The sequence below is a fragment of the Bradysia coprophila genome, unplaced genomic scaffold, assembly GCF_014529535.1.
Source record: "Bradysia coprophila strain Holo2 unplaced genomic scaffold, BU_Bcop_v1 contig_235, whole genome shotgun sequence".
NCBI lineage: Eukaryota > Metazoa > Arthropoda > Insecta > Diptera > Sciaridae > Bradysia > Bradysia coprophila.
In genome coordinates this window covers 787,725-807,273 of record NW_023503496.1, presented here as the reverse complement: position 1 = coordinate 807,273, position 19,549 = coordinate 787,725, and the positions used below count along the sequence as shown (strand labels likewise).

At 37.9% G+C, this 19,549-nt stretch overlaps 3 protein-coding genes across 5 annotated transcripts; 2 read left to right on the top strand and 1 right to left on the bottom strand.

Annotated features, from left to right (window-relative positions):
• Nucleotides 1-2,113: 2,113 nt before the first annotated feature.
• Nucleotides 2,114-3,399, top strand: LOC119077362 (integumentary mucin C.1-like). Its single transcript, XM_037184539.1, has 3 exons — nt 2,114-2,361; nt 2,421-2,542; nt 2,605-3,399. Exons 1-3 carry the CDS (start codon nt 2,344-2,346, stop codon nt 3,293-3,295), a joined length of 831 nt encoding a protein of 276 aa, XP_037040434.1. The 5' UTR covers nt 2,114-2,343; the 3' UTR covers nt 3,296-3,399.
• An 804-nt stretch (nt 3,400-4,203) lies between these two features.
• Nucleotides 4,204-9,165, bottom strand: LOC119077284. 3 transcript variants are annotated; one of them, XM_037184434.1, is made up of 4 exons: nt 8,917-9,165; nt 5,820-5,881; nt 4,925-5,751; nt 4,204-4,813 (listed from the first exon to the last, which is right to left on the bottom strand). In XM_037184434.1, exons 2-4 carry the CDS (start codon nt 5,828-5,830, stop codon nt 4,209-4,211), a joined length of 1,443 nt encoding a protein of 480 aa, XP_037040329.1. In that variant the 5' UTR covers nt 5,831-5,881; nt 8,917-9,165; the 3' UTR covers nt 4,204-4,208. The 3 variants fall into 3 exon arrangements, with proteins under 3 accessions (XP_037040329.1, XP_037040330.1, XP_037040328.1); XM_037184435.1 differs by having other exon boundaries at nt 5,820-5,859; XM_037184433.1 differs by lacking the exon at nt 5,820-5,881.
• A 3,620-nt stretch (nt 9,166-12,785) lies between these two features.
• Nucleotides 12,786-18,736, top strand: LOC119077280 (low-density lipoprotein receptor-related protein 1B-like). Its single transcript, XM_037184427.1, has 4 exons — nt 12,786-14,387; nt 14,444-14,688; nt 18,102-18,221; nt 18,283-18,736. Exons 1-3 carry the CDS (start codon nt 12,854-12,856, stop codon nt 18,213-18,215), a joined length of 1,893 nt encoding a protein of 630 aa, XP_037040322.1. The 5' UTR covers nt 12,786-12,853; the 3' UTR covers nt 18,216-18,221; nt 18,283-18,736.
• Nucleotides 18,737-19,549: the final 813 nt, after the last annotated feature.

The window sequence follows — 19,549 nt, the reverse complement described above, 5'->3', positions numbered from 1 at the left end:
AAATTCACTAAAATTCTCAAAAATTCCCAAAAATTCCCAAAAAAAACAACAAGTAAATTGAGCTTAAACGGCATATCGCCAAAACTGGAGGTGATGGTGATAGGGGAACAAGTGGTGTCCGATTTTAAGGAGTGATAGATTCGTCTTCAACTCTAGAGAATCGTATCTTTCATTTTTTTCGAAATTTTTTTTAAATTTTCGGTTAAAGTGTTCAAAGGTGAAAGCATGTCAGAGGGTACCGAAAACATTTTTGCGGCTATAACTCAAAAATAATTATTTTAAGAGCAGTCTACACTCCGACCTTCTATGAAAAACATTTTCGATGATAACTTCTTATTAGAATATTTTTTGAAAAAAGTGGTTTCATCGTTTGGTGCCACAACATATAAAGTTTCGATAGCCACCAGAATAAACCGCGAGCCTTTTTTAATAAAAGTTTAGTTTTGTTATAAAAACTTTTTATATTTTTTTATAGAAATTAATTAAAAAAATCACTGCCATGATGAACTCACGTACGGAAACTCTAAAGAATAGAAATGTGATATTAGGTTTCTGTCAGGTGATAGGAATATTTTGTTTGTTAGTGTTGGCTTTTTTGGTTATCTCGGTGATCACAATTACAAAACTGTCAACAAATAAAACATCCCAATTTGTTAAGTCACGAAATTGTTTTTTTTTTTCAATATGTTCTGGCACCAAACGATGAGGCCACTTTTTTCAAAAATAATTCGAATAAAAATTTATCATCAAAAATGTATTTCATAGGGGGTCGGAGTGTAGATTGCTCTTAAATTATTGTAGTGTTGTATTAATGTCGGCTTTGGAGAGACCTTACAAGTAGAGTATACGCCCTGGCTGGTGCGAGTACATCGACGAGAATTATATCCTTCAGAGCATAATATTTGGGAACCAATTCTCAAAAAATCACTAAAACTCCAAAAAAATACCATTTTTTTTGCTTGCTCATAGTTTTTAAAGGTTTTTGAACTTTTCCTGATCTTTTACGAGCATTTAATTATAAAAATGCAAAAAAAAGAAATTTTTTGGGAATTTTAGGGAATTAATTCTCAAAATTCCCAAAATTTCCCAAAAATTCTCAAAAACGATTCCCAAATATTAGGCTCTGGTTTAGCTAAACCACGCCTTCTAGTGTATTGGAGAGAAAACGGGGTGCTTTTTTCGTAAGTGGAAATCAAGCCTTATTTATGAAAAACTTTCTTTAAATAATAACGAAATTGGAGAGAGCGCCATTTTGAAAATCGCAATCTCTCTATTGACTTAATTGATGTTACGAGACATATAGATTAAAACAGTCGACCTTAACAAATTTAATGATATTGACACAGATTTGGATAGTAATTCGGAAAGTTTTTTTTTTCTTTAAATCAATGCAGAACCGACATGATTTTAACAGTAATTTCGGTAATATTAATAATGTTTACCTGATGATAACGGTTTCATTCGAAATATTTGACTTGCCAACCGCTTTCAATCCACAACCAAATCTCAATGGGTCTGTAGAGGCGCCACAGTTTTTTTTGTACTTCGTTCTTGGCGCTCTATTTTTTTGGTGAAATACCTTCACTCTGGTAAATATCCATAAAATGTCATAGCAGAGGTCATCGTTCTGAAGTTGGTTTTATGTGATCATAGCGGTCCGCTGCAGAACTCTATTTTACATGCAAATGTTTTACAGTTGTGTGACACACTGTCAAGTTTCAGTACATGCTTGAAGTGCGTTGGTTTATCCTGAGAAAACACATTTCGTCAATTGATTTCACACACAAGCTGTACTGAGTGCGTTTATCAATTTCGATGTAACCAGCCTTCGTGGCCTTGGTCTAACACACTAACAATGATGACTAGAGTGAAGTTGGTTCTCGTTGAAATCCAGTTTCTCATTTTAATCTTCACACATCTTTCTATATAAGTATTGAAAACGGTAGTACAAGATCATTTTGAATAATGACCACGCTGCTCCTTGGATCTGAAAACTTTTTTATGAAAATTACGTTCAATCAAAAATACTTGGTCGGCTTTCCTTACCGGATTTTCTGTGAAAGCAGAAAGAATGTGAAGAATTGAAAACCTTAAAAATCTACAAATGGTAACAACGGCACCATTTCGAAAAGTGCCAAAAATAATTTTTTAGCCATAAAATCGTGGACGATCAAGGTAATAAAGATTACCAAAGTTAAATAAATTAACAAGTTCGATGATCAGAATGAAAAGTGTGAAACATTGATTTCTTTGTCACATATCAACGAAGTCATTAGCTTCGAATCATCCATTTGGTTTGTGATAAGACCATTGCTTGAAAGTCATTTCTAACCCTGCACAATTATGGCGAAATTTCAATTTGTGAGTCAATTTACAGAATAAAGTTTTTAAAATAAATAATTGGTTTTTAAAAATTGCAGATGTTGCTATGCTTTCTTTTGAAGCAAAGCGGTGTCTTCTGTGCCACAACTGCACAAAGTGTATGTGATAGCCAAGGAAAAGTGGGTTCATTTCCGAATCCCGATGATGGAACTTGTAAACAGTAGGATGCTGTAAGCAATCTAGTATCATCAACGAAATTACATTGTGATTTTAAATCTAAAGGTACGCAAAATGTTTCGCGAGTAATGGCGCTATAGTTGGTGCATTTTACAACTGTACTGGAACTACTCTGTTTAAACCGTCAGTTCAACAGTGTGTAGTTGGATATTCTTGCACAGCAACAACAGTTACCACCACAACTTCAACGACTGCTGCACCAACGACTACAACAACTCCGACGACTACAACAACCCCAACAACTACAACAACTCCGACGACTACAACAACCCCAACAACTACAACAACTCCGACGACTACAACAACGCCAGAGCCTACAACTACAACAACGCCAGAGCCTACAACTACAACAACGCCAGAGACTACAACTACAACAACGCCAGAGCCTACAACTACAACAACGCCAGAACCCACAACTACAACAACGCCAGAACCTACAACTACAACCACGCCAGAGCCGACAACCACAACAACGCCAGAGCCTACAACCACAACAACGCCAGAGCCTACAACCACAACAACGCCAGAGCCTACAACCACAACAACGCCAGAGCCTACAACCACAACAACGCCTGAGCCTACAACCACAACAACGCCAGAGCCTACAACCACAACAACGCCAGAGCCGACAACCACAACAACGCCAGAGCCGACAACCACAACAACCCCAACTACTACAACAACGCCAACGACTACAGCAACCCCAACTACAACTACCACAACAATTCCATTTTAATTTTATTACATTTCGAAAAACATTTCCAGTCATTGTAATTATACGAGTTCCAGTTCAATTGAATTCCTATGGTGATTACATGCGAGGATAAGTATGAGCTTTTTGCTTTACGAAGACTGAAAGCGACGTTACGTTACTCGATTTGTATGAAATATCACGTAAGCGACGTTGCTGTGGATATAATTGTCGTTGTTCGGGTTGTCAAAGTTCGTGTTTACAGTTACTTGGAACAAACCTATACGTTGCGTTGGCCTGCGAGAATTTTTAAATTGCCATCGTTGTCCGCTATTGTGAGCATTTCCAAAAGTTTTCTTCAAAGCTAGTAAGTCTGAATTTACAGTCATGCATTTTCATTCTACATGACAGTTGGTGTTTCACGCTGCATTAGCAAGACTTGCGTGAGAAAGATTTCGAATTTCGACCGCACTTACAGCGTGAATAAAGCACATTGTTTGAAATGACAATTGTCACGTTCAATATGACAAAACGGATGACTGTGAGGCCACCTTAAATCTCCTCGATGTAAAATATATCTTTAAGGTGAATTCACAGTCATCAGTTTTGTTTCTGTGTTGACAGTTGACATTTAAACAAATTTAGCACATGTCAGACCTCTTGTTTGAACTGTCAATTGTCACGTACGCGGAGGCAAATCGGAGACAAAACGGATGACTCTGAGGCCACGTTACAGCTATCACAAAAAAGATAAATTTACGCTGCAATTGCGCTACAGAGTAAAGTACCGTAAGAAAAATTTAAAACAAAAAATTTTCCGAAGCCGCATCTGAGCTTTTCATACAAAGCCGATCGTCGTTGAATTTATCTTTTTTGGGATATCTGTACGTTCATATGAAGACTGAGCTTATGCGTTAACGCTATCACAGCCGTCTATAATAAAAGCAAAATCGTGAAGTCAGACCTCTATCGTTTTATTGTCTATCAGTGTATCAAGTCTCGTATCATGTCCACCTTCCCACACCGGATATCTATTCCGATTACAATCATAGAACCAAGGTAAAACACAGATCTCTTTCATTTCACTCTTCGATAAATCAACTTTAATTATTCTCCGTTCAAAATGTTTCGGTGTGGCAGCAAAAGCCGCTTCCATTTCCCGCACATCGCCCACTCTCAAGTAGCTGGATAACTTCTGTACGTCCTTCAGTGTTTGCATATTACTTTCCGTGGCGGTACAGTATTTGACCAATTGAAACGGTAGATATCCGTAATGCGTCATGTGCATGCCACCAAGCATAAAGTTGCCGGATTTGCCGCGTTTTCTGTTGGGATATTCGTTCGGTTTTTTTGCCACTAAAGCTTTGGCTGAGGCTACCGTGTAGAACGTTGGGTCGCCTAATGTGTATGGATGACCTTTTATGGGATAGTCAGTCTTGAACGCCTGGTCGATCCGGCCGAATGGAAACCAAATACCAAAATCAACTGACTCTCCTTTCAACTGACAGTATTTGAACATGTTGAGCTTAGCTCGGCTGGGTATTTCATCAGCATCTCCGAAACCTGGAACATTTGAAATTTTATTGAAAAAGGCCTTTCAACCACGCCGTGCCAACTACACCTGGTGTGTTTCTAAAAGCTTCTCGAGCAACACTCTTTGGCTCGTGTGCTTACCTATCACGTCATTAACTCCAAAAAATCTCGTCTGATCATTCCAATCGACAAACTTCTCCCATCTCCGCCGCTCTTGCATAATTTCCATCGACCACTTTTTGTCTTTCGACTGAACCATTGGCTCAGCATCATCGATAATAAAATGAACCACCGGAAATTTCGAAAATCTTTCTTGTCTCTGAACACGTTCCCACACCAATGGTTTCCGTATGCTTTCGAAATGAGCATGCGTCGACTCGATGATGAAAAATAAATCGACCACACCGTACAGTTCATGCAAATAAATTTCGAGTACATCGACATCGAAGCCCAGTTGCAAAATGGCGCCAATTTTAACCGAATCGTTTCTTTTGACGCCACTAAAAGCGTTCGGATAAAGTGAACAGTTCACTTCGGCTGAAGATGGCAACGGTGGCGGCTGACAATTCTCGTTTATCGGAACCAATGGCTCCATTTCGATGAAGTATGTCAACTCGTCGATGAACAATTTCGTTAATTGCAGTCGCTCCGATTTGAGATTGTTTGCGGCTGCCGTTTCTAATTCGTCCCACGGGAAGGTCATAAATGTTTCGTTAAAGGAATGCAGTTGAGTATAGCTGTGAGCATGTATGTGCGCCATTGGCAGCGGTACTGAAATTGGCAGATGTGCAGACGAGATGGGCGAGGGTGGCACAAGGTGTGGTGGTGCTGATGTGACAGAAGATCGTTTAGCTGTTGTACGAACTGGATTGTATATGGTGGTGGATGTGGACGTCGATGTAATTAGATAAGAAAATGTCACAACAAAGCCGAAACATGTCAGAATAATTAGGCCATACTTGTACCATCTAAAGCGGAAATGAAATAATTTTAGCGACAGAGACAAAGTTTTACGTCAAAAATTCATCATTCTCACTGTGACGTCATCTTGTGTGCCACATACGATATTTGCAAAACTACGTATTCGATGGGTGTATCCTGCAAAAGGTTTAATGTTTTTAAACCGAAGGCAAGAACAGTAGACTTAGGCCTCTAATTATAGATTGTGGATTTGACGTTACATTAACAGATTCAGTCACGACGAGTCGGTCTTTTGTCAGAGTAATTTGAAAGGTTTGAAAGGAAAATTCTGTTGATTTCTTTTAATTTTTCTTAATTTTTCAATTTTCTTACGCTCCGGATCATTGATACCTACCATAGTGCTATGTACCGACACATGGCAACGGGAAAGAGGACTGATTTAAGTTTTTCTGTCAGACAGACAGATGAACAAAAGAAAAATTTCAATTTGTCTTTTGAGTTGCTATGTAAAGCTAGAGTTACGTCATAACACAATGGGTAGGAAGTTTAAAAAGCTTTCTATCAAACCGTTCAAATCGTTTGAACGAGCTTTTAATCTATGAGATTTTGACAGAAGTCCGACTTGCCCTCAGCGCCATTGCGGTAAATACGCAAACAATTCCCATTGCCTATTGACAAAAGTAGTGTCGTGTTTTCCTGCATTAGCTAGGGTGAGGAAGGAAAAGTATGATCTGCAACGCAGTAAGTGCTAGTGATTACACGCAAGTTGTATGATCTTATAAATTATCGTTTCCGGTATGGTTAGGGTAACATTTAGATATAGTGTGGAGGCAATACCCTCTCAATATTAATGCAATTGACGTCCTTTCTTAAAATGGTTGACGATGGTCTACTAGTGTTCTACCTGATCTACCAGATGGAGTCCGAGAATGTCATTCTGCATATCTGTGGCTCTTGATTACACCAAAAACAAATTGTCGGTAATCTGTGTGATTTACCGACGCGAAAGTGAAGCTGAAGTTAAACGTTATCTGAAACCATTTAAACTTCTCCGCTCAAAATGTTCATGTTGGGCGTTTATGTGATTTTCTGGTCCGGAAGGTTTAAATATTGGACCCGTATGTTTTTTTAGAATTTTAAAAAATAGTTTAGGCATGGGGAGCAAGGCATTTGTACGAATGTACGAAAGCGTTGGTTAGAAGAGAGAAGAATGATGGTGTATATCTTTTTTACTCTTCTAACCAACGCTTTCGTACATTTGTACAAATGACTCGCTCCCCGGATTCAGAGGAGGCCTACGACACACAAATTTTGACAAATAGATACTATTTATTGAACATACTCACTTATGACGGGATGGCTCAGTGGTTACGTACTAGCCTTCCACCAAAATGATCCGGGTTCGATTCCCGTGACAGACAAATTCCGCATGGAATTTTTCTAGCGATTATATCGCATTGGTAACGTCCTTAGTTCACTCAAGCTTCATAATTTGGGTAGTTGCGGTGTGTTTGGTGGCTGCAACGATGTACACACTGAATGAATCGTATGACGTAACCCAAATACGATGAATTTGTGTACATATGTCTAGCCTACATTAAGGCGAGATATCAATTTCGCACCTAACTTTCCTCAGAGAGTAATTACATACTTCGAGGCGTGGTTCGGAAGTCACGTAAAGCCGGTGGTCCAGACTGAACTTGTTATTGGCTGTAAAAGGCTGTTAGAACGGTCTCAAAACCAACAAATAAATAACAGATTGTTTGAAGTGTCAACTTGAAGAAAAAAAAAATGGTTTTTATCAAGTTGACATTTCAAACAATCTGTAATGAGTATGTTCAATAAATAGCATCTATTTGTCAAAATTTGTGTGTCAGCCGCCCTCGTGTGTGTCTTAACCTGTTCTTTCAGAACCTTGGTTTTTTGTCGGTAAGTTCAGATGAGAGTTCCAATAAAGCTCACAGAAATGTTCGCGTTTACTGCCCAATTAATCTGCAAAACCTCTCAAAATATCTTGTTCTTACACACCTGTATTGTCAACACTAATTAAAAATAACCGACGTCACTTTTATGGAAGTTTCCCAATGTATCGTCGAACGTTATCAACCCAATCACACCTTACAACAGTTTTATGTTCTACAATTCATTTCACTATGTTTGTCGATATAAACTCTACATTAATGTCGAGTTGCCCATGAGTGTATCTGATACGATTAGCGATTAGTCAAAGCACAATTTATTGTTTCATTCCAATTGTATAACACTTGACGTATAACACTCATAGTCTCATTGGAAAATTTTGATACTGTAACAACTATGGCTTGTTTCCTAAACCCCTCTCGCCTAGTGTAGAACGTAATTTATGAATTAAGCACTATGGCGGTCGGCGGTGGCTCGTCAGAATCTTGCTAGTGAGATGCGCCATCTGCAGGAAAATTGCAGGAAAAGCAGTTTACACCGCATTTATGAACGTACTCTTAAGATAGCAAAAAATAGAGTATATATGGTCTTAAGTCAAGTATACAACGAGTCGGTGAAATGAAATTTTGACAGATGTTATTTGCCATCTGTCAAAATTTTCAGCTTATGTGGGAAAATTTCACCGACTGGTTAAGTGTACTTTAGGAATGAGCTCACAGTTCGTGAAAAATGTCAGAAAAACGTTGACAGAAAATGTACGAGCCATCTGTCAATTATTTTTATGGTTGATCTAAAGGCTCATTCTTCAGCCATTTTGCATGATATTAGAAAGGGATAGCCTCAACACACAATGATGTGAAGAGCACCGAATGCGATATTGACGTTTATTTTCTATTGTTCTCTGACAATAGATCATTGTCAATGTCGTTTGAGCTGTCAAAAAGTTGTCATTTTCACAAAGCTTACCTCGAAGAGAACGAAAAAAGTATTGGATCGTGAGACGCCAGACAGATTTTCATATACTTCAAGGGGCGGCTCTGTGAACGAAACATCTTTTCTTTTGAGGTTAGCTTTGTGAAATTGACATCTTATTTGACAATTTTGATCTATTGCAAAATGACTATGCAAAATTTTGAAATCTGTCAAATTTTAGTCATGTGTGGGGTAAACCTGACGTAAACTCGGAAATTTCATACTTTTCAAGACGTTTTTCACGACTTGTGTATTCGTCTTAAGTATAAGAAGTCAAACTTTCAACAGCACTTTTTGCGACAAAAAGACGAAATTTTTACCTCGACAGTTTATCAGTGTCGTCCATTCACGCAATCACATGTTTTCCTCCTATTTAACAGATAATAACTTACACGTCGATGACCCTATTCTACAAATTTTACTACTGTACTAACAACACAGTTCCTACTACCGACACTTTGGCATGCCAACAACCTGATCGAAAGACTCGGTTTAAACTGAAACCAATCTTATGTTTTACCGCTAGAACTTGGCGATTCGATTGACTAAACTAGTTCATATCGAAACGTCGAAAATGGTTTCGTGTAGGTAAAACATGCCCAAATAGATAAGAAACTAATGATTTTATTTTCCACTGATTATCGCCGTTGTATAATCAGTATCAATGCTATGACTAACCCAGACAAGATAAGTGCTAATTTCCTCCTTAAAAACAATTACGACACCTCGGACTACAATACTACCTATCACACGATTAACCCATTGATAAATCGATGCCGTAGTCGTTCAAAAAAAAACAGAAGATCTGATTGCTATACATTGAACAATAATGTGAACGAACGAAATGAATGTTTCCACACTGAAAGCAGAGGAGCCAACTTTTCATCAGCTCGTATGGGGCAAAATTTTGGTAAACAAAAGAAATACGTAAAACCGTATAGGGCAACGTATAGGGCGACCGGAAGTCGTATGGGGCATCTGCCCCATACGCCGTATAGATCTCGGCGCCCCTGACTGAAAGATAAAGCATTCCAATACGATACGACCAATGATTAGACAGATTAGTTGATGAGTAACATAAACAAGACAGAGACAGCTGCTTTGCAACATAATCTCAAGCAGAAACTCGACGATAAGTCTTCGCAAAGACCGAAAAATTTGCTTAGTAAAAAGAAGCGAATACATAGAGGTATTTTTACCCCTCCATGAATGGGCAGTTGACCACACTGTGCTCACTGGTATGAATCGTTTTCGGCTTAAACAGCATAAACCCAAACGCGCTGGTATGGGTTAAAAACAATCGGTATCGGTTAATGATTGACGTTCCTGGTCAGGATTCTTTCTTTCGAATTAATGTTTTTACGACTTCGTTACGGTCGGTGGGACTCATTAGCTTACACTAATAGTCACTCTAATCATTTCTAGATCAGGTAAAAACGTTTAAATACTTTCGACGCCGGAGATTGAACCCGGGACATATTGGATATGAGTCCATTGCTCTATCGATTGAGCTACCTTAGACGCCTTAGACCTATCCATAATACACTATTTTTAGTGTTGACAAAATCGGTTTACTTTAATTTAAACTTCAAACTGATGTTATACATAGTAGTGTAGGTAATCGATTGACGATTTTCAATAGAATCCAAGTTCGTTTTTATTGTTTAGTGAAATCGGTTTCCTGTTGTTTGTTTATAGATCAACGTTATAATTCAAAACTAAAAATCACAGGACAAAGCTTGACATTACATAATCTAGAAACGTATTGACTGTGCCAACTATCATGGTAATTCAGATTGTTCTGAACATGTATTAGTAAGATAAGGTAGATTTTAAGGTTAGGTTCATAGGGCATGGGACGCAGTAGTAGTTTTTGTCAAAATCGATCAAAATGTAATGGAACGCGCCATACTTTCCATTGTTCAGTTCAGTATAAAAAGCGAATTTTGTATGGAGAATAATGGATTTTTGCTTATACAAAATTCCAATTTGCTATTTATAATTAGAAAATTAGTTTATATTACATCGTGTGTAATGAGTAATTCTCAAAAAATACCATTTCTTCGAACAAAAGTTGCCGTTTTTACTGAAATAAATGTACGTAAACGTCGCCCTCTAGTCTTACATTTTGTGAACTAAATGCATGTGAGCATGTGTTTGTATGGTTTTCTTGGCATCATAATTGGTTGAAAGATTAGAAATGTTTCAAATTAAATATTTCTGTCGTTCAATTAAGTTCCAAACAATTTTTTTTTCCAAAGAAAGTTAAAACTTTTTTTATAAATCATTTTGAAAGTCACTAAAAACACGAAAATTCGAATAGAAATATATGTCATCAAAAATTTTTGTATTTTGATTCAAATTTTCGTGTTTTTAGTGACTTTCAAAATGATTTATAAAAAAAGTTTTAACTTTTTTTGGCATATGATACGAGACCAAGTGTCTTATAATTAGGTTCTCCATCGATAAAAAATATAAAAATTTTTTGTTTGGAACTCAATTAGTTGAATGAAACGTACAGTGCCGCATCTTCATAGATAACAATTTGACAATGGTCCAGGGCGCTGGAATATGATCGATGGTAAAGGGAAAATACAATTTTTACCACAAAAAAATTGCTTACTGGTCTAGAAAAAGAGGCGACAGAGACCTGAATGGTACTCGGTGCTGTGTATGCTGAATGGGCACTGGCATCATCCGGTGATATTGTACAATTTCTTTGAAAATGGTTCAATTTTTGTGTGTCACGAACCGTTAAGTATAGTTTCCACTTAAAAAGAGCACTCCGTTTAGCCTCCGTTTACATGACAGTTATAACATAGAACAAATTCAATTTCCACTCCGTTTGCGTGACAGTTCTTTTGTTCTATTTTACAACTGTCATGTAGACGGGGGCTAAACGGAGTGCTCTTTTTAAGTGGAAACTATACTTTAAGTGGAAACTATACTTTAACGTCGAAACTATATGACCAAGAATACGTCAAAATGTAGAATTCATATTGCATTTGACGTATTGAATCAACGCACTGCAAACCAAGTTGTGATCGCAGATTGTTACCACCAATGCTATTAATAACAACGTCATTACCGGTACTAATGGTATTAAATAGAATTGTTCTTAATCATATTTTTGTCCCGAGACCACAATTGCAAATGTAGCCAGCTTATTGATTGTGTCACTTATTTTCCCTGGTTTGTTTTTACCAAGATTTGAAACGTCATGGTAATTCTGTTGTATCGTGAGTTATCGAATTCGAGTGAGTTTTATTGATAATCGAGTCTTTACTTGCTGTGTAACTCTATGGTTTTATTTTAGAAATAAACACAAACTTAACACCTCCGTTCAAGAGCAACAAGTCACCAGAGAAAATGAAACTTGCTACTTTTTCCGACACATCGTTTTTCACAACAATGGCTTCAGAAGTTTCAGCTGAGGTGAGAAAATGCCTATTTTCTCGGCTGCGTTGTTCATTACATAACTAGAAATAAAAATGAAAAGTCTCGTTATCGTGTCGGATCAACAAAATTCACACGAGAAATCTACTATACAGCGGTATGCGCCGTTTGCATGAGCGTTGCTGTAATCTACTAATAACAAACAGAGAACTGAATGAATACAAAGTAGCGACACTGATAATCGCGTTCTGATTTTATTGATTTGTTTGACTGCATCATCATTTTAGAGGTCGTCAATCTTTGAAGAAAATTGTGTCAAGTCAAAGCACCTAGCAGGGTAATAGAGGTTTTTACACGTCAAATAGAGTAGTTTGCTTTGGTCAAGTGCAATTTTACCCAATTTAACTGAAACAAAAATTTCGGTTTTTGATGTTTAGCTGTCAAAACCTCTGAGATGCTTGCGTTGATTTTCCTGACCGTGTATCAGGTGAGAAAATTCAATTTTTTGCGCTTCGCTTTATATGCCACTCGTGCTAACCGGGGAAGTGAACTAACAACACGATTTTATGTTTGCATCGCTTTAAATTTGGCTGTAAGTTCAACTCGACGGAATACGGGCCATAAATTCAATTCGCACAGAAGGCAAGCAGAACCAACTGCTTTCAGGCAATATTGAAAAACGCTGTGACAACATTTTCAACAGCGGCTGACCCCTTGCACGACACTCAAACGTGTTCTGTTATTTCTATTAGTTTCTAGACTGCGAGTGCACAAGATTTGTTAGAAAAACTGTGATTCGAAGGTTCTTCATATCAGTTCATTGAAGTTATCGCGAAAGGAAAGACGTTCTAGGTTCTAACAATGAAAATCGAAAGCAATTTTCTGTACGTTGTTCTCAGTGTTTGCGCATTTTCATCTGGCATAACTTTGGCCACTCGCAGATCGTATGGAGAAGAATGTAACCGAATCAATAAATGCGACAAGGCGGCATGGCTTTCATGTCGAGATGGAAAATGTGATTGTTCCAAGCCAGACGAGATGTTGTACGATGAAGGGAAGGGCAAATGTGTGACAAAATCAGGGGAACGGTGCAAGTACGGTGCATTAAGCGAAGAAACACTTGTGGAAATCACCGACTGTGTAAAGAACTCGATTTGCAGTGCTGACGGCGTGTGTGAATGCGATTCGAAATACCATGAAACGTACAACGGTACATGCAGACTGTCGGTACTATTCGGGGAAAATTGTTCCGAAGAAGATCAATGCTCGAAATTCGTTGGGTTGCAATGTGTGGATGGGAAATGCGAATGTAAAGATGGGATTTACTCCAGAGAAAGAGGACTTTGTGTTGGACGAAGTCAAGGCAGTTGTTTGCGAAACGAATGCGTCGACGGTGCCATATGTGTTCAAGACAAATGTCTTTGTGACTCGGACCACTTCCACTCGATCGACAAAACTTGTCTGCCGAGGAAGAAAATATTGGATAATTGTACCCGAGATGTGGAATGCTTGCAAACGGATACCTTAAATCTCCGATGCATTTCGGGCATATGTAACTGCCAGGATAAGTTTGAATACTTGTCTGTGCAAAAGTACGAATACAGGGACTATAGTAGGTTTCCAACAGATAATGGCTTCAAACCTTTTGCAATCGGATTTACAGGACCAGTTGTGGAAATGTGTGCTCCCAGACTTGGGGAGAAATGTCCAGAGGGTTACTGCATGAATAATGCATTTTGTGATGCGGAAGTTCAATATTCGGATTCGTACACAGAACCGATATATGATTCATGTCGATGCATAAACCAGCAATACTCACCCAACAAAAATTTCGAATATTGTGCTGGGACCTATGACCAAGATTGCACTGACGACTCAGATTGCATTGATGATCTGGTGTGTTCGGCTGGAAAGTGTAACTGCCCATCGCCCTGGCATCAATTCTTTGACTATTCTACAAACACCTGCGTTACGAAAGTCGGTGGTCATTGCACGAGTTCGTCGACCTGCGTTCCAAATTCAAATTGTGTGCATGCGTCAACTACTAACAAAAGTGGGCACTGTCGCTGCAATCCGAATTTTGTAGCGAATATAGATAGAAACTGCGACCTAGCTTACGGAGCAGATTGTACCGAGGAAAATGTAAAATGCGACAGCTTTGCCGGACTGTTGTGCATTAATAACAAGTGTTCTTGTCCAGACGCAATGTACGAATATAATGCGAGATTTCGACAATGTTTGGGGCTTGTGGGTGCTACTTGTACTAAATCACAAGAAGGCGACGGACATGATTGTGTTGACAACGCGTACTGCAAAGAGACACAGCCTCTTTTCGAATGCGATTGTGTGGATGGATACGTGGAAGCAGATGATCACACGTGCATGTCGATCGCAGGTAAAACAAAAGCTTCTGTGCCTGCAAAAACTGGAAACAGTTGCATTCATTTTCAGCAATGGAATCACAGCGTGGACAAAATGGAGACATCGATCGTTCGGATCGTAGTAACGATAAAAACGTTACCAAAGCACCAGAAATAACTTACGATAACAGCACCTGCAATCTGCACATCTGCAACAACGGGCAGTGCATACGTAACGAATGGGTTTGTGATGGCATCGTACAGTGTGATGACAATTCCGATGAAATGAACTGCCCCGAAATGAACACAGGTTACGGAAGTGTAAATATGGAAGCAGTAAGTCAGCGCTTTGTTTCCTTGTGGGAGGTGGTAAATTGTTTCTCATCATTGCCATTTTCAAGATTTTCATTGAATTTCATAAATGATAAAACTCGGGATAAAGAATTCAACAATTATTGGAATGTAATAGTAATTTGTAAGTGCCTAAGGCCCGTCATTGGGAAACGACAGGACAGTTTCCCGAAAATGTATGGAAAATTTTCTCACAAAAGTTCACCGAAAAAATTCAAAGAAACTCACATTCCATTGTATACGGGCATAGTCTCTTTAGGTCGCCAAGGCACTAAACACTTTTTACTCGATGCAAAAACAAAAAGTTTTTTTTTGTTTTGTCGCGACAAAAACATAGAAAATATTTCGACACAACTGTGACACTCCGCTACTATAAGTACTAGAATCAATGTTTGCTGTGTTCACTTCGGCGGTAAAATATTTTCATTCAAAAAAGTGTCGGACATTTAAAAACAATCTAGAAATATTTTCTGTGTTTTTGTCGCGACAAAACAGAAAAAAACCTTTTTGTTTTTGCATCGAGTAAAAAGTGTTTACTGTTCAAATATGCCTTGGCGACCTAAAGAGACTATGCCCGTATACAATGGAATGTGAGTTTCTTTGAATTTTTTCGGTGATTTTTTGTGATACAATTTTCCATACATTTTCGGGAAATTCATTTAAAATGTTGTCGACAGGCTCTTCTTCAATATTCATTAATTACGCGTCACTATTTTGCTCAGAAAGAAATACTAAATAATGTTGGAAGATATCAGTTCTAGTAACAGTTGAAATACTGGCTTCAAGAAAGGGCATTAAGTCCGCGACGCAGCGTTCGAAAGGCACTCAAACTCAAGCTGTCCAAAAAGCCCTTATTTAATGAAAATCGGTTTCGTATTGATGGTGTGAGATGAAGTCAAAGTTTAGGAAATTTCCGAGTCATTTGGGAAGATTCCCATATCAACGCCATTTTGTTTCACAATAAAATAGATTTTCCACTAAATTTTGGTATAGGTTCCAAGGCCGTTCAAAATGTCAATCGTCATCCACAGATGACTCAACCTCACTTTGAAGTTTTAGTGAACGAATTTTTTTTTGAGTTGCGGTTATGAACCTGTCACAGACGGCAAGCATATTAACAATTTTACTATTCAAACTATTACTTCATTTGATAGAAGATTTTCAGAATTTGATTTCAGAAATCTTTTATTTCATTTGTTTTGAACATGTCTTTTGCTATATAAGACCTCATCGGTCAAAGCTTGTCGTTAATTATTGCTGTCGTTGTCGATAACAGATGACAGCCGTCTGTAACAGGTTAACTTCTGTGGATGACGGTCGGTTGTTTTCGGCCGGTCAAAATTCATTTTTACTGTACGATGGAAGAAACCTATTGAATCAGGCCTTTAAGTGAAAAAAGAATTTTTGAATTGACTTTTCACATTCGGTACTGTGCAATGAAAGTATAAACCAGGTATGGTCTGTTCATACAAACCGGAGGACATAGCGATTTCATATAAACAAACTCACCTTTCATGAGAGGTGAGTTTGTTTATATGAAATCGCTATGTCCTCCGCTTCATACAAAGTTTGACATTCGACCATACCTTGTGTTGATGTTCGTTGGTACTATGTACATAGATATTTGACTTTTTTTTCTCAAATAAACCGCTTTTCTCCAAAATAGTTTCGCTGCTTCGCAGTTTTTCATGCTCAATCACATAAAATAAAATCGGATTCACACAAGGGGCTGGACCAGGGACTAACCTAAGGAACATCGTGGGTGGGAATTTTCCCACCCGCGCCTTTTGAATTCCCATCCACGAATTCAATTTTGACCACACTATAAATTTTTACAAAAACGTAAAAAGTACTTTTGATTTTATTCCAAGTTTTGTGGCAGCGAAACCATGTCCTCAGCATTGACAAGAAAATTAACCATCTGAACATATTGATCAAAGCTCAATTTAAATTCTTCAATAAGGAAAGGTGGAACGACCGACTTTCACAGTTGAAAAATTACTCTAACCAACTGTGGAAAATTACTAGGCTGGTTAGCAATTGCAAAAGCAGTCTTCATTCCTTAAGGATACATCAGGTGCTAGCAACTACAGACCAATTAGCCTGCCAAACTCCATCAGCAAAATCTTAGGTAATCATATCCAACAAGCTCTAAATAAGAAAAACTCTGCAGGATTGTTCACATTTGACATAGAGAAGGCCTCTGATAGTGCATGGCATAAGAGTCTAATACACAAAATGTTCCTTCGAAAGTTTCCTTTCTATCTTATTAAAATTGTTCAATCATTTCCACAAAAACGGTCTTTGTACCAAATTGTCAGAAATCTAGGATATCTAGCTCATATCCTAGCAGTAGTCCCACAAGGAAGCGTGCTGAGTGCTACCCTTTATTACATATTCACTTCAGATTTGATTGTAACGTAAGTCACGTTCTTTGTGAAAAGATGATTACTGCAAATCTGTTTTGCCAAATGGCAAAATTATCAAGAAATTGCATGCCATTGGTAAGATCTCAAATTATTCTGCAAAATAGGAAATCAAATTAAATGACAACAAAACAAACGCGGGCTTTTTCACCAGAAGAAGGGCTCAGAAGTGGAAGGAAAATGTGTTTCAAATCTCCCTAGGAAAAATTCGACTTTTTTTAATCATTGTTTTTGGCGCCTCTAAGTAAGAATTAGGAAGTCATTTTTGCGCCTTTTCGTCGAAATCCCACCCACGGGAAAATCCTTACGTTAGTCCCTGGGCTGGACTAGTTCGTCTTAGGATAATAAATGTGAAATTGTTTTGTCCTCCGGTCCTGTATGGATGTACCATATTTGGCACAAACTTTCATTGGTATTTTTATTGAGGTTCTGAAAGACTAGGTTAAGACACATACGGTGGGTGGCATCAAAATTGTTAGACGCACTCATTAGATATAGGTTTGTTCCAATTAACTGTAAACCCGAACGTTGACAGCACGAACGACAACGATTTCATCCACAAAAATTAACATAACCTAAAAGTCTACAAATTTCTTCGTAAATTTTTCGTTAAAATTTTCGTCAACCTGAAAGTTGAGGTTAAGTTGCCTTCTGTGGATGATATTTGACATTTCGAAATGACCTTGGAACAAACCTATTGTGTCAAAAGTCAACTTGCAGAAATATTTTTTTTGTTAAGTTGAAATCGCCATATAGACTTTCTCAAACATAGTTGGCGCCACAGAGAAATTTTGATGCCACCGCCGACGTGATCAACTCAGCAGAATTATTTTTATAAGAAAAATATAACTTGACAAAAATACATACTTTTCGTCAAGTTGGATTTTCTTGTAAATAAACCAAGCGTCCTAGAACTTCTAGAACAGAAGTTGACATTTCCACGAAGTGCTATATAATTGCAAAACTATTTAGTGTCACCCGTTGGACCAGTTTACGTGTGCTAGCGGTGAATGCATTGAAAGCAGTCGTTTTTGTGATGGAAACATCGATTGTGATGATGACTCAGATGAACCTGATTATTGTTAACAAACAGTAAGTACTGGTTATACTGTAGCAGAAGGGCAAATTCAATTTTTGTTTATTTTTAAAGCAGAAAGAATGCAGCAATTACTTCCAATGTTTTAGTGGCAGTTGTCTTCGATACCAACTATGTGATTAGAAGATGGTTTTGATGAAACAATATGCAACATGTAATTAATGAATACGCGAGAGGAGGAAGGGGGTCAAAAATCAATGACAAATTCAAGAATTTTGAATCAAAATGCCATTTCAAACAAATTTCATATAAGTAATCCTTTGAGAAACGAGTTACGCTCACTCATTCACTCATTCTATAGATCATTGTCAATGTCGTTTGAGATGTCAAATGAGCTGTCATTTCCACAATGTTACAAAAATTTATATGAAGCTGTCACTGTTTGAGGTTATCTTTGTGAAATTGACAACTCATTTGACACCATTTTGAGAGAAGAAACCGTTATTTGACACTGATCTATTAACGTCAAAATAGCCTCCAAATTTCAAAGATGTATGTGTGTACGATTGCATGTGTTGTACGTTTTTATTGACACTAACAAATCACGGCTCCTGTCTTTACGAAAGAAATACAACGCCTCTTAAAATAGCATTAGCCTCCAAATATTTCTTATGTTCATGCTGTGGCCCAAGGCATGAAAATTACTTATGTTGACAACTCTCTCCATTTATTTAATCTCACTTAAATTCACCTATAACCAGCATAATTCACTTGTTTACTCGTGTAACTCGTTAAATTTGCTTATCCATCCCGCACTATTTACTGAGAGAACGTTTACTATGATCCAAGGCTGTATACTTTGGGGAGGTCACGCAGACCGCCATCTCATTAGATACTTCTGATGATTTTACATGTAAGATAATTCACCACATCATCAAGACGACGAGAATCATCAGAGTAGGTGAATTTTTGTATGAAATCGGCCATTTTATCATCAACTGTGGTGTGTAACCCGCGTATCTGTATCTGCGTGACCTCCCCAAAGTATACAGCCTTGACTATGATCAACTCAATCAAAATTCGAAGAAAGATAGAGTGATTGATTCTAATCGAAATTCGTAGAAAAACACTCGTTTTCCCGCATGGGAAAAACGTTGTGGGATCTAGGAAAACGAGCGATTCGCGGACGTGATTTAATTTACTTTTGGCCCGACCAAACCTGACCTGATGAGCCGATCTGTTTAAATTAACTTTATGTCAGCCAATAATGCAATATAATAGAGAACGTCAGATTTTTTTAACGCTAAATGCCACACACTAACGCTAACGCTAAATCCGTACGCTAATGGCAAATGCCGACGATAAAGGCAACATTAATGAGTTA